The sequence below is a fragment of the Pempheris klunzingeri genome, chromosome 22 (genome assembly GCF_042242105.1).
Source record: "Pempheris klunzingeri isolate RE-2024b chromosome 22, fPemKlu1.hap1, whole genome shotgun sequence".
In the NCBI taxonomy this organism is placed as follows: Eukaryota; Metazoa; Chordata; class Actinopteri; order Acropomatiformes; family Pempheridae; genus Pempheris; species Pempheris klunzingeri.
The window spans coordinates 18,904,408-18,920,233 of record NC_092033.1 but is presented as its reverse complement, the minus strand read 5'-3'; the positions used below and the strand labels follow the sequence as shown (position 1 = coordinate 18,920,233).

General features: G+C 44.4%; 1 protein-coding gene across 1 annotated transcript; it reads left to right on the top strand.

Annotated features, from left to right (window-relative positions):
* Positions 1-648: 648 nt before the first annotated feature.
* Positions 649-11,458, top strand: adm2a (adrenomedullin 2a). The gene is made up of 2 exons (XM_070854163.1): positions 649-753; positions 8,054-11,458. The coding sequence occupies exons 1-2, from the start codon at positions 656-658 to the stop codon at positions 8,469-8,471; spliced, it is 516 nt and encodes a 171-aa protein (XP_070710264.1). The 5' UTR covers positions 649-655; the 3' UTR covers positions 8,472-11,458.
* Positions 11,459-15,826: the final 4,368 nt, after the last annotated feature.

Here is a 15,826-nt window from a genome sequence, read left to right as displayed (position 1 = left end):
CCTGCCACATCAGAGTGGTGTTGCAGCACCTTGAACTCAGAAATTGCCCACCGGCACTTGAGTCAGTGAACTCCTCCCACTCACTATTTAACCTCCATGGGAGCAGGACTCAGCTGCACTCAGCAGAACCTGGTCTTGACCAACACGTTTGGATTCATGGGAGAGAGAGAAAAAAAGCTTGGAGCTAAAACCGGACTGTGAGCAGCAGAAGGTAGGTTATTCACAGATTGGGACAGTTTACACACACAAGTGTTTGCAAAATGGATTGAGGCTGCATTTTTGGGTGTTGTCAGGAGAAAGAGGAGTCCTCCTCTGTGTGCTGAAGCAGAGGGCACTGGATGGTGTGTGTGTGTGTGTGTGTGTGTGTGTGTGTGTGTGTGTGTGGAGGTTTCACATGAATGCAGTGAAGGGGGCTGCGAGCAACAGGTTACCTGACCGTGCATCACTTCTGCTTCCCCCACAGAGTTCATCAGCAAAGCCCCCTCCAAGCCTGGATATCTGAACCACCAGCCTTCAGGAGCACCTTTCTATTCTTTTTTTTCTTTTTTCTTTTTTCTTGTGTATTCCCACTCTTGGTGGGGTTTACACTTTGCCCAGTCCGTGCGGCCATCCCGTCCGTCCCTGCGGGGGTGTGAGGCAGACAGTTGGCCCGGAGATGCGGTCCCTTTTCCCGTTGACTGTGTGTTGCATCAGCCTGGTCTCCCTCCAGCAGCTGCTGGCTCTGCCGGCGGAGGAGCGTCCCGACAGCAGCAGGTAGGACCCGCGCACTCCCCGCGCTCTGGGATGGGACCAGAGGCTCCAGGGCTCCGCTGATTGGCTGAACTCTTAATCATAAGAAATAATAAGCAGCATTGCAGGTCATGTCAGAGCTGCCTGGACTCATTATGACATGTACAGTAGCCCCATTAGGTGTTTAGGTGTGTGTTTCCAGTGTGACAGCTCCAAACCTTTTAAAAGCTAATGTCCTTTTCAGAGTTTAAAGGCTCATTTCCCCAAATGTCAGCAGCCATAAACCACAGACGTGACATTAGCATTCCTGAGACTTTCACCCTTATTGTTTGAGGTTACTGTTGGTTAACTGCAGACTGAATCATTCAGCCTGATTAATCACAGCAGGGTTACTGTGTGTAAAAGTGAAAGTGCTGTGCTGTTGTGTCGGACAGATAGTGGATAGTGCAGCCTGCAAGGTCGAAGCCTTTCCCGTGCTACAATAAAACACTTTATCTGCCCTGAGAGAAGCCCTGCTGGAGAGAGGCACGTCAGCCATGGAGGGTGGCAGCCTGCTGCCTCACAGCCAGACGCCCCCCTCTTATTTCACACATTCAATAGACCTGACCACAAGAAAGCCCATTTTATTTCTAAGTCATGTAGCCTGACAGTGTTTAGAGGGAGTTTTAGTTTTACTGTCATTCTTCCTGTTGGTAATGTATAAAGTAGGCTAAGGTTTAAAGGAAGTGGTCATGAGGTCCTGCAGGTTAATCTATGAGATGGGAACTAAAGTGTGAGATGTGTCGCTCGTCACAGCAGCTCTACAGGAGATGTGACCCGTTTCTGATTCAGTTCATTGGCTCTGATGATCTGTCTGCTTCTCTGCTTCTTCTCCTTCCTCCACCTCTGCATCCGTCAGTCCTCACATGAGTAATTATAGAGCTTCTGTTTGCTTTATTCTATACGGAAAACTGTTATTTTCTAGGTGGGAAAACCAGTTTGTCTCTATGAATAGCCGGGCCAGAAATACAGACCGTTGTAAAGGATCATGTGAGGAACAGAGTGGCACCTGTACTTTTCCACCCCTTAAGTGGCAGAGCTTTATTCACAAAGCCCTGCATAAAATATTAGGCAACAGCACAACAACCGGTGTGATTACTCACAGTCCGCCAAACACACACGCACACACTCACACACACACACACACACACACGCACAGAGTACACACTACTCACACTGATGTGTGAGGGAGGCCTGCCTGCACGGCCAGCGATGCAATCGCTGTGTGGAGTTGCTTTGGTGGGGAGCAGTGAGAGAGGTGGATGAGTTGGTGCGTGAATGCCCTCTTCTGGTGGATTTTGGATCCACAGCTGCTGGAAGGAGACTCAGTGTTGGGTGTAGGGTAGGGACCCTGGACAAAATCCAGCGTGGGGCCCCCGAGGGCCTGCTCTGACCATTCTCTACAATCCACCGTGCCCAAGTCTCTTAAACTGCATCCTCGTTTTTCTCACTTGCATGTCCTCAGTAGCATTATGTGAAGCGATGTCCGTGTTTGATAAAAGCAGCAGCTGATCAGCGGTGAACAATCTTCGCTCTGTGTTTATACTGTGGACTGAGAGGTCAGGACTGGCATTCCTACTCATTCCTACTGGCAGAACAGCGTTCTATGGTTTATTCAGCATATGCATCTGTATGTATTGATATTCTGATCGTGAAGTTGTTATCTAATAACCCAGAATATTATTCTGTTGTCACTTGAACATGCTGAGGAATGATCAGCCTCACGTGGGACGGAATTGAAAAGATTGATGTGGAAAATAAGATGAAAAATCTTCCTGATAAAGAAAGTCGTCTGGCGCTCCTCTGTCTTTAAGACCTACAATGAACACGCACTTTTCACTCAACGGTGAATCAGAAAACAAATAAATCCTAGAGAACGTGGCAGTGAGACACTGTAAACCCTGCTGTCACCAGCACGGGTCATCGCTGCTGTCCTCTGTCACCCATGCAGCAGTGGAGTGGGGTTTGTATGTACAAATGTATTAGCTGTATGAGCAGACTCCCACATATCTCACCAAAACATTCAGTAATGCTGCAGATCCAACAGCTGTCTGTTTTATTTGTCTTCCACTGGTCGTTCTGCAATTGTCGATTGAGTTTTTTCCACATTGCAACAACAGTAAAATCTAAATCTCATCAGGGCGGTTTGACCTAAACCCAGTGGTTTAGGTATTGTGGAGCATGTAAATCCACTCCCTGAGGGCCTGTGGCTGGGAAGACCTTTAACACTGTAGCTGATCACTATCTATACAAATAAGGGGGATGTCTCCATATTTGTATAGATAGTGACAAAACAGCGAGAGGTCTCCCTCCCTCAAAACCGCACATCTCTCGTAAATGTCCGGTGTGGCTTTTACTAGGACAGTAAAGTCTCCCTCCTCTGCTCCCTCCATGGAGCACATCCCGTTCTGTTACCATCAGATGCTGACAGCACGATATCAACAGACACGACTGCTCTACATTTTCTGGTCCTGTTGGACGCTGAGTGTGCCTCAGCTCAGATGTCTGCCATTCCTTCCCTGTTCTGTGTTTGAGTCCATGCTGTCCCTTTGTGTCCTGATAAGGACACGACAAAATCCCACTAAGACGTTGTAACAGAGCCTGACAGGCGCTTTCCAAACATGGAGAAATTGCATATTCTTGGGATCACACGCAACGCATACCCTTCATTGTCGTTTTACATAACGTCTTGTGGGTTTTTTTTTTGCATGGAAAAATAGCCGGGGTACACAGCCAAACAACAAGTTAAATATGGCTTTAGCAGCGAAGCGGCTTTACAATACAGATTCCAGAAGTGGGAAGCAGCTCATTGCTGCAAGACGGAGACACGGAAAGCTGATTTGCGGTCAAGCTTTTGTTACATCGACCCGCTCGGCCTGTGCTCCGTCTGCCCCAGGGTACAAGGACATGACACATCAGTCTGTGTGTAAGTTTGAAACTTTTTTCAAGGCCAAATAAAGTCACGTTTTCCTCCAAACGACTTGTTAAATAAATGAACCCACTTGCTTCAGACGTCCGACAAAGATACTCTTAACATAACATTTACCTGAGAGACAGCCTGAATTCATCTCACACAGGGTGGCTTCCTGTCTTGTTGATGTTCCTTGAGCCAGTCCACACATGCAGTTGGCTTTGGTTTCATCTTCTTGATTTGCTATCTGTATTCTGACATGTTTACTCCTTATCAAGGAACAACAAGAGCATGGCTCTCTCTTTTTGCCCTCATATATACATACATTCTCAGAAAACCTCTTTATGCTGGCAGAATGATTGAAAGCAGGATTGCCTCTGTTATGAATCATCTCAAGAGAGGTCTCTGCTTGTGTGTTTCCTTTGATTCGTTGGTTGTTGTAAACAGGAATTTTAGCTTGGACTGCGGAGAGATGTATGTATGGTATAAACAGTCGAATGGATCCATGGGGGTCAATCTGACCAAACCCTGAAGTTGAGGAGGGCGAGGAGGAGCTGCAACCATGCAGGCAGAGAATTCCACTGTGGATTAATGGCTAAGACCTGAATTCCAGCTTCCACATCCAAACAGAGCAGGTTTCCACTCCGCACAGAAAGCCACACCACTGTGGAGGCCTTGTGCATGTGGTATACGGCGTATATGTGTATATATATACACTGTTGCCCATAAAGTTGGAATAATTGTTCAATGCCCCCAATCTTGTTAAAGCCTGAATCCACAGTCTGCAAAGGTTCATTGTGGTTTAAGTTTCACTGGGATATGTTTGGAAGAGTTTGATCAATAAAGTTGAGAAGATATAAACTTTATTTATCAAGAATAAATCACATTGTCACAATCATTTCATGAGAAGAGGTGAAAAACATTTGATTCTGACTTTATGGGCAACAGTGTATATATATATATATATATATATATATATATATATATATATATATATATATATATAAGGGGAGAAGCTTATAGTGGTGTGTGGATCAGAAGGTTTAAGGGAAACAAGCACAGCCTGCTGTTGTTTGATGTCGGTCTATTCGCTCTGTGAAGATGTGGTTTTGGTGTTTTTTACCTTTGTTGAATAGTTGCAGTGAAAAGGCAGACAGGAAGTAGGGGGGAGGGGCCGTATGAAAGACAACAAAAGTCACTGTCTGGAATCGATCCGGCAAGGGATGCGACCACAAGGCCAATGCATATCCATGTAATAAACTGGCTGTACAAAGTATGTCCAGTTTTACTGACATAAAGAAAATCACAGCCCACTTACGGGGTTATGAAAGCAGAACTGTTCCCGAACAAGTGAGACCAGTGTTCAGTGTGACATAAATCACCTTTCCTTTATTTCAGTCCTGCTTCCTGCTAACAACAATCTCCCCACTGTTACCTAGTGAGAGATTATAAATGAATGTGCCATATTTACTGTTGATGAAGGCTACCGTTGGTAGGTTTCAGCCTCTCTGGTAATCATGTAGTGCAGTGTTTCCCAAACCTGCCCCCTGCCCTGCATGTTTTAGATGTTTCCTGTGCAAACATACCTGATTGACATGACTGAGTCGTTACAGGCTTCTGCTGAGCTTGATGGTGAGCTGATCATGTCAAGAGGCTACGAGCAGCATGGTACTGGGGTCAGGGTCTGGGAGGCTGACCCTCTGCGGGGAGGGTTAGTGTAGCAGCTGAAGTTTGCCATCGACATGTGGAGACTCCTGCTTCGAGTGCCCCCATGGTTAATATGAAAGAAAAACCAAACAAGGAAGCACAAAGGGATCAGCTTGGCCTGTTGTCGAACTGTAAAATCCGTAGAAATCATCTTCAGCCAAAGGAATTTTAGTTTAAAGCCCTTAAACTGAGACCATGCAAGGCATCGGAAGCCATAGTGGGCTGAACAATTACAGACAAAGCAGCTTGGGTATCTTTGATCGTCTGCCAATCATGGAAACCTCCATTACTGTCACGTTGTGGGATTAGGCTTGTGACAGCCAAGTTAGTCTTGTTAGCGCTAATGTGACACAGGGAAAGAGTCTCTACTGCGAGACCCTTTGAACTTCTGGAAGAAAAGCATAGCAGTCCAACGTGTTTCTGAGGACCATGTAACTGGAGCTGTTTCGGGGGAGGCAGGCTTGCTTGGCCTTTGCTTTGCCCACCGTGTTACCCCTGTAACATAAAATATGACACTGGTGTCATGTTACAGTCTGTTTCCTACAGGGTTCACATCAGGGTTCACATCAGGGTTCACATCAGGGTTTACATCAGGGTTCACACAGCAGAAACTCTAATAAATAAACAAACTGAGATTTTCAAACTGGGCAACTTCTCTGGGCTTCTAGACCCTTTAGGGCCCAAAGGCTCCAGGTTTGTTGTATCTTACTGTACCGCTGTACTGTCAAAGCACCTTAGAAACTGGAATGATAGGGTCCGTTCCGTTAAGAAGACAACTGCATTATTACCTATTGGGGGTGCAGGTAAACGGGGGCCCACAGGTAACTTTTAACAGTGGAGCCTCCTCATGGGTTGATCCAGCAGAAGTCTCTCCACATTAAACAAGATGAGGGTCTTTCACATCCAGGATCCAAATGACTAAAAAGGAGGAGTCATCCACATGAAGTTAGAGTAGGCATCACATCACCGACTTTAAATCCATCCTTAAAACAGTTTTGTGATTGGGCTACGTAATGTTACATACTGTGGAAATGTGTAGCAGAAAGGGGCCGACATGGGTCGGGGCCACCACTGCTGCCGTGTGACCCTTGTGAATAGCTTTTCTTGTGCAATTAAGTATGACTTTCACTGTACAGACCAGGTGGGTGGAACTTGGTGATGTGGCACCATGGCACACTGAGCCAGTCCTGGAAATAGTGCTCGCCTCTTTCTGTGGTCTGGCATGACACAGCTATTTATTCAGCCACAGCCACCGTTGGACAGCAGGTCTCCTACAAGCAACCAGGCCTGCCAGCAGGGTGCCAGCAGCTGAACTTGCTGAATAAATCAAAAGCTTCACATTTCACAGAGTAATCCCGAAGCCACCACAACACGGCCTGTCAGAGAGGCCATCTGCTGTCTCATCTTGTCAAGACTGAGTTCATGGTGAAATAACACCAAGTCAGCGTTTCACAAGTGGAACACACTTTTTTAGATCAACCTTGGCTTCTGCCTCCTAGAACATGGGAAAATAGCACCAAACCTGAGGCAGTGGAAGAATTTTTCCTTTGACTCAGAAAAGCAAACGGCAGATATCCTCGCTCTGATGTTGTAATTAAAAGGGATATTAAAGAAGAATCTCTTGCTGACATTCAACGTTATCATCATATTCATCCAGTCACTGCCAGGTGCAAAAGCACTTTTCCTGTTTACTCCTCGGCGACCTTGACGTTGGTGATGAGCTAACATTCAGGGACCCGAGTCACGCAGTGCTGTGCAAACACAGCGGTGACAGTTCAGCGAGGAGCTGCGGGGTCAAGTTGTGAGAAGCGACTGTCTTTGTCAAACAATGAACAGATGGCGAGTTGGTCTGCGCTGTGTTTGCTGAACGGCCTGTTCCCGCTGGTCCACCGCACTCTGCAGCCCGTCCATCTTAACAGCTCATTTAGCCTGATGTCAGTCTCCGAACCACAGGGCCTTTTCTCCCAAACTACAAAAACATGTTGTTTGTTTAATTCTAGTTAAGTGATTAAGTGATACGCTTTATCACTGATATTGAAAACATTGCAGAACAAGGTTTATTTAATCCTGAAAGCAAATGATGTGAACTGATCTAACGCCTTGTTTAATTTCTCATGTCCTCTGGAGCCCACCAGGACCACTGAGACATGGCTGGCCAGGAAAAATCCCCCATGGCTACTGTTAAAACCAGCTGGGCATTAAAATGCAGTGAGGTGCAGGTTTTCGTTGTATAATGTAATAAGTTGCAAGGCCAACCCTGAGCACATGTTGTTTTAGGCAACATGTGAAAAGCCAATAACTTTTATGTCGTGCATTAAGAGATGAGCATGGCGTCCACACGGATGGGCGTCTGTGCACAGAGCCGTGCTGAGTTCAGACAGAAGGCGAAAATGATTTGTTTATCAAAGCTGCTTTGTACGGCTAATCGGATTTCTGCAGAATTACCAGTGCCCTTACAACATTAGTTGTTATAGTAACAATGCTGGCGGGTGCACCCACGACTAAAGCTCTTTTTATCTAAAAACCATTTTTGTCCTCATCATATCCCCGTCCCATCCTTCTGTGCAGCAGCAATTAAGAGAGGTTTTTTTTAGATTCATTTTATCATTAGCCATGCTAGCTGGGAATGGTAATACTTTTTTCTAAAGATGTCTTTTTTCTCCTCAGGTTGGGCCTCCTCAATAAGCTCATCAACCAGAGAGAGGATAAAGCCTCAACATCAGGAAGCCAGACTCACATCTCTGTCCCCTCTTCAGCCCCCAGCCAGTCCCCACAATGGCCGCCGGGTTTCCTGAGACACCAACCAGCTTCTGGAGTGAGAAGAGCCTCGTCGAGCCTGGCGTGGGCACGGCACACTGAAGTCTCACAGGCCAAGAGGAGGGCGCTGAGAGTTCGCCGCCATGCCCACTCTGCATCACGAGGTGGGCACCACTACCCCCACCACGCCCAGTTGATGAGAGTGGGTTGCGTTCTGGGAACCTGCCAAGTGCAGAATCTCAGCCACCGGCTCTATCAGCTCATTGGTCAGAGCGGCAGGGAAGACTCGTCCCCCATCAACCCCAGGAGCCCCCATAGTTACGGATGAGTCAGCTGACACCTCCGAACACCAACAGCAAGTCTATCTATATCTCCATTTATTTATCTCCTAATGTATTATTGTAGCCTTTGAATTAGACTTTAGAGATATAGTCCATTTGCTTATCTATCTCAAAATGACAGTTATCCTCCTCATAAAGGACCGCTGTGCCTCTGGCTGTAAAGACTCAAGTTCAAGATCATAACTGAAATATCTTTGAAGCCCCCAGTTTGAGCTCCCCCACCGTCCTGAGAACATTTGAACGTTCTGAAGGACATTCAAGTCTCGCCAAAGTCTTTTTGGTTCTTAATCCTGTTAATGTAAGAATGAAGGCTTGTCCTCAACACCATCCAGTGGCCTGGTCCTGCCTGCCAACTGACCTCCCCAGGGGTGGTTATCCTGCGGCTCATTGATCAAACACTTAAGCCACTAATGTGGATTTCAACCTACACTCAGAGCCAGAGCCCAGTCAAAACCAATGTATTCCCAAAGACCTCGTAAATGACCCAATGAACCCTTTCCCCTCTATTTGTATGCCCCCTTTTTGTCAACTTTGGAACTCCCAGGTCATTTCACAACTGCATATACAACTTCAGTATGAACACTGACATCCCTGGAGTATTCCACAAGCTTTCAGTTGAGCTGGGAATTCGTCACTCAGCTGGACTTTGTGTTTCAGGACCACAGTTTACACTCAAAACCAGCCACAGCACTCGGGTTACACCCGAGTTTAAGAGCCCTCTCAGTCAGGACTTAACCACACAAATGCAACACTGAAAATGAAAAAGAAGAGGGTCAGCGTCCGTATCCCTGAAAGGAATAGACGCTGAAACTGACTTCCCAAAGGATCAGTTTCAGTGTTGCATTATGGGGGTGTAGGCCAACACAGTAGTGATCCCTGGAGCCATGGATCACGGCTCCGTCGCACCGCTGCTGGGATTTTCCCTGCCAGAGGCCAAGTCTGAAATATTAGCCTTTTCACGTGATTCATAAGTTCTCCTTGCAAGTCAGGACTTTGGGTTGACAGCAGTTTAATAAACCTGACCTAATCGCTTCAGTCATATGTACCGCCACAGCAGGGGAGGGGGGCCCTGAGCCTCCCACGGTCTGCACAGTCAACACTAAATATAAGGAGCAAGGCATGTGGCTTCCTCACATGTATGCACACACACACACATATGCAGCTTTGAAGTTTGCAGATATTGAAGGGTCAGCTCACCAAAGTAACAAAACAACAGTTTCCCCTTGTATTTTATCCAGAGTTTGGGGATTTCCATTTGTTGTGCATGTAGTGTGCTAAATGGCTTTAACTTAGCTCTGAGACGGCGGCTGAAAGCTCTACTGTTATATTGCGGCTTTTCTAATGAGAAACCACAGCGACCAAAATGTTAGGTGTAAGTGTGCCCAATTTGAAATTTGTACAGAAAATAGCCCAGCGCCATCAAAGAAACATGCCCTGACATTTCCTCCTTTCTATGTATACCCGTCTCTAAAATGGTGGGCGGATGATGGACTGAGAATAACTGAGGTCAAGCTCTACTTATCAAGCATGCTAAAATTTGACAGGCCTGAAACGTTCCAAAAAATGCAACCATACCTATAAAACCCACAATAAACATCATTAGATTACATATTATTTACATACTTGGTAACTTCTATTCCAAGACGGTGGCCTGATTGCGACATGCAGAGAGTGTTTATAGGAGGAATACAAGCCGAACTGCTGGCCCACTTTCTGATTTACTGCAGTCATTTAGATCTTGAATTGTTCAGCCATGGGAGTATTTGAGCCTTTGCTATTTTGCATATATTTTCACAAACATGAAAGTTTGGTATTCCTAAGAGCATTAGTTTAAACTCACCAAATACCTGGCAATACTTGACAAATTGGATGACTTTACAATATATGTGATTTTATACCATAATCTGTGTCTTTGGCCTAATTCTTTTTTTTTTTTTTTATCTCTGTTTCTTTTTGCTCTTCTGTCTGTGGTCATGGGGTCCTGGAGGTCACAGGGTAATAACCGGTGGTCTCTTCGTCTTAAATCTAATCTGTTCAAAGGCTTGCTGAGGTGAAATATGCCATTCTCTCTGCTGTAATGGAGCTAATCAATGTCTCGTGACGGATCATTAAAATGCTTTTCAAATGTTCTAAAACCCTGGTGGATCTCTCTGCTTTTTAAAATGTACTATTTCACACACACATACACACACACACACACACACACACACACACACACACACAGTCGATGCGTGTGTGTGTGTGTGTGTAGCCTATCAGGACACTTATCTCCTGTATTTGATCTGTGCTCTGCAGCCATTGTGCTCCCAGTCTTGTTTTGCGCAGTGTGTTACTGTGACGTCAGATGTTGCGTCATGCCGAGTTGTGTGAGCAAACTGTGCGCGACCGCTAATACCTCCCCACAGAAACGTCTAGAGCTGCCATGTCTCTCCATTACAAAGAGGAATGAGTGCAGAGTTGGCATGTGGAATGTTTCTGTAAGATGTAGGAGGTGCAGGTGTATCTCAGTAGCTTGTTTTTTTTTTTTGTTTTGTTTTTTTTTTTGCTGAATTTCCATTTGAAAGTCACATGATCTCCTTTAGGGTCACAGGAAAGCACTTTAATGCAAACACGTGTCTAGAGTTTCTTGAATTTCACTTGTGACAGTTGACCAAGGCTCTTGTAAAATGTTGCATTTGAGATTGTCTGCAAATGTGTTTGAAGATGTCAGTGCACTCCACGGGGCGTCAGGGTGACTGTGAACGCTGCGTGCATCTGTGAATATAAATATATATATATTTAGTCAAACTATTTAAAGAAAGTTATGTATTTAAGTTGTCTTTATATGTTCATATCTGTATGTCACCAAAGACTATTTATCTCATCTTTTCCTCTGCTTCTCCAACATGACTTATGATAGGAAAGGAAGTCTTAACTGTAGTGTGTCACTGTTTGACAATGTCCTTCACTCTGTAAAATAAAGAGCTGTACTGTAGTGTGATGGAGTACGGAGTATGATTTAAGTGTGTGTGTGTGTGTGTGTGTGTGTGTGCATCCCTAAAGCACATAAAGGCTAATTCCCCCAAAGCTTCTAAATTCACAACAAATGCCAAATATGTTATTCAGTCTTTAAAAGACAGCCTCTAATCGTCTCCTCCCTCCTCCATGTCACCATGCCCTTGACCAAATTGTTCTGACCCAAAAATCCCCAAAGAAGTCAATCATTACAAGTCACTGCATGACAAATCTAACAACTCTAACGGGGGACATTGTGAATGAAAGATTGAGAAACACAATCCGGGCATGGTCTGACTACAGCCGCGGAGGTAGCACAGGTCACATGACCGGACAGAGTTAATGAGTGACTGGGGGTTTGGTCAACAGCACACGAGCTATTGGTTCCTTTCACGTCCGGTGGAGGAGAGGAGAGAGGGAGGGCAAAAGATTAATCTATTTCCACTTCCCACCACTACCACCGCTCATTTTCACAACCTATAGCAATATCAAACTGGATTTTAAACGCCCTCCTTGGAGGCACAGGTGCTGTGGAAGCAGAGGGCTGAGTTGACCTTTCTGCCTGAAATGGTCTTAGTGTTACAACAGCTAAGCCATGTTTTCCACTCCGTTTGACCACCTCATACCACACCACGGTCCGGATGACTCTGAATCGGACTTCCCTTGAGCTTCAGATGGGTGAAACCAACATATGCTCTGTTAGTACCTCCAGAACAGCTTCAGTGCTAGAGTTTCCCAGTCTCTTGAACGCATCATTTTCATACTCATCATACCATTCAGAGGAGTCTTGAGCCCCGTGCAGAAGTGTGGGATCCATTATACATCTCTTCTTATTTATTCAGGCCCATCTCTCCATCATACTTACATTGGATGAAACACTGTGCTTCCATCTAGACATTTTTTCTTATTGCATCAAATGAAGAATTCTACATGTCTTGTGTATCATTTTCCCTGAAAATGGGATCCTGCCTGGAAGCTAAAACAAAGTCCAGTGGATATAACTTTACCAGAAGGTTGTTAAAGACATTAAACCTCCATGATATTTTGGCTCAGTATGTTCGGATTGACACGACTGACCATAGAGACAGCAAACTGATGCCAACACTCCGTCACACTCGGGTACGACAGCAAACAGGCTGAACCCTAAAATGTTGAAGTAACAGATTAATACTGGGACTAGTAACTTTCAAATTAGAATCTCTTACACTAGTAGTTACTGTACAAAGTAATCACATTATTACCTATGTAATTTACTCAAGTGCTCTACTTAAATACAATTTTGATGCACTTGTATATAAAAAAAAAAACTAATAAATGATCTATTTTCATAGGTCTTAGGTATTAAAAGTAGGTAGGTCATAGGTATTATGAGCTCCTTTTTTACCAGCTGCAACATTAAAGTGATGCATCAATAATTATATTCCAATGACATGATACAGATGATTCTGAAATAGGCCATTTTGCATAATGAGTACTTTTACTACTTCAAGTATAGCTTGATGCTAATATTACTGTACTTCTATGTAAATACGATCTTCAATGCAGGGTTTTTACTTGTAACATAGCATTTTTTCACTGTGGCATTGCTGCTTCTACTTTTTTTAAATCAGAAATGGCACATTTTATCTCATGTAATTAATAATTGAATGTAAAAGTTTAAGCACATAGAAAAGAGGACAGCATGAATACTGACATTTGAACACTTGTATACTACTAAGTTTCCTCGAGGTGGTTTTCTAAAGCTCTTCTCTGGTTTTTAAAACTTACCTGCAATAATTAGAAATACACATTCTTTCTTTGTGTTCATATTTCATCCTCCTGCCCTTCTCTTATCACTTTGCTCTTACGTTTTTATCACTATGCAAATAAAAAATACCCGAAAGTCCACCGGCATGAATTATGTCATACATTTCCTGCATGCAGCTGATGTATGTCACCCAGCAGAAACTGGTTCACATACCGCTGAGGGATCTCTTTTTACAGTTTTGGCTTATAGTTGACTCTCAGTCGCTTATAATGAGCAACCAAAGAATTCACATCAATTTATAGCCCAGTTATAGCCCAACTATTTTCCTCCAAGTGGCAAAGAAAGCAGAAGAATCCTCTTGAGAATCAAAAGCACATTGTGTCTACACTGAAAACCACTAACTGAAGCACTGGTCAGGTCAAGTGACTGAAGATGGATGACTCATTACAGTGCTTTTTAACCCAGTGGAAACTCACAGGAGGCCAGAACTGTTTCATGCTGCCTAGTGGAAAAAAGATAAATACCCAACACCATCACACATGGTGGATCTTAAGAGCAGAAAATGTTTGCTGACTCAGAAACTGCAGTAGATGGATTTTTAATAATGAATAGTTATCAAGAAATTAATGAACTTTTTCATTTTGAATGAAAAGAAAAGGCTTCAGTAGAGTTACTTTTTGTGCCACTTAAAGGAGTAGTTCAACATTTTGGGAGAGGTTTTGTTTAAATGCTATACATCCCATACAGTAAGCAGCAGCATGAGAGAATAGTACTATTTTTTTTCTTTGTTGAATTTGTCTTGCTGTGGTTGATGCTGTTTCAGTTCCCATACTTGGCTGACTAAACAACAACTCAAGAAAACAAAATGTGGACTTCCGATCTGTGTACTCCTCCTTTCATTTTATCAGCTATCAGGGGCATTTTGGCACTTGCTTTCGGGAATCACTGTAGTTATCTGGTATCAGGTGGTTTTCGCTGAGACAGGAATATGGAAGTGAGCCACTGGATTGAGCAAGAACGTGTTACTGTAACCTTAGCAGAGGAATTTGAAAGAGAAAGAGGTTAGGGTCTATAAACCACAGTACAATCATAGTTATCAGTACAAAGCCTTGCACACCTACAGAGAACATCAATCAATCAATCAATCAATCAATCAATCAATCAATCTTTATTTATAGAGCGCCAATTCATAACAGTGTTATCTCAAGACACTTTCCATAAAGAGCAGGTCTAGACCAAACTCTTTAATTAGAGAGAGACCCAACGATTCAGGAATTCAACATTAAGGATTCAAGAATCCCCACATGAGCAGCATCAGATATTAGATTAGGAAACAGTGGAGGAAGAACTCCCCTTTAACAGGAAGAAACCTGGAACAGACCCAGGCTCAGAGGGGGGGCTTCTGTAGGGGTCTGTGTTGGGTGGAGGTTGAACAGAGAGAGAGAGAGAGAGAGAGAGAGAGACAACATACTAACAGTGACTATAGCACTAACAATAGAAGTGTGACTAAAAGATTAGCAGTATGATATTATTAAAAAACATGACGAGTGGCCGACGATCCGCAGCAGTGATTCATGAAGCCAGAGAACCACATCAGCAGGACCAGGACCAGGATCCACAGGAACCAGAGAACCACAGCAGGAGAACCAGGACCAGGATCCACAGGAACCAGAGAACCACAGCAGGAGAACCAGGACCAGGATCCACAGGAACCAGAGAACCACAGCAGGAGAACCAGGACCAGGATCCACAGGAACCTGAGAGATGAGAAAAGCACAGAAAGGCTCCGGGGAAGATACCAAGTTAGTAACAGACATTAAAGAGACATGAAGCATCAGGATGGAGAGGAAGAGGAGGAGAGAGGAGCCCAGTGCATCATGGGAGTCCTCCGGCAGTCTGAGCCTATAGCAGCATAACTAGGGGCTGGTCCAAGGCCTGATCCAGCCCTGAACTATAGGCTTTATCACTAAGGAAGGTTTTTAGTCTACTCTTAAATGTAGAGAGGGTGTCTGCCCCCCAAACCCAAACTGGAAGGAGGTTCCACAGGAGAGGAGCCTGATAGCTGAAAGCTCTGGCTCCATCACTACTTTAGAGGACTTTAGGAACCACCAGTAGGCCTGCATTCTGGGAGCACAGTGCTCTAGTGGGGTAGTACGGTACTATGAGCTCTTTAAGATATGATGGAGCCTGAACATTAAGAACCTTGTAGGTGAGGAGAAGGATTTTAAACTCTATTCTAGATTTTACTGGAAGCCAGTGAAGAGAAGCCAGTACAGGAGAAAGATGGTCTCTTCTCTTAGTTCTCATCAGAACACGAGCAGCAGCGTTCTGGACCAGCTGGAGAGTCTTTAACGACTTATTGGGGCAGTCTGATAATAAGGAGTTACAATAGTCCAACCTAGAAGTGACAAATGTGTGGACACATTTTTCTGCATCATCTGTGGATATGATGGGCCTGATTTTAGCAATATTACGTAGAATAACCGGTCCTAGCACTGAACCTTGTGGAACTCCATGTCTAACTTTAGTGTGGACAGAGGACTCATTGTTAACATGTACAAACTGAAATCGATCTAATAAAAAGGACTTAAACCAGCCTAA

What these genes read in the sequence shown, in the direction of transcription:
- adm2a (XM_070854163.1), top strand. Translation starts at nt 656, where the DNA reads ATGCGGTCCCTTTTCCCGTTGACTGTGTGTTGCATCAGCCTGGTCTCC. An exon ending in GAGCGTCCCGACAGCAGCAG is followed by an intron (nt 754 to 8,053) that starts GTAGGACCCGCG and finishes TTTTCTCCTCAG; the next exon opens with GTTGGGCCTCCTCAATAAGC.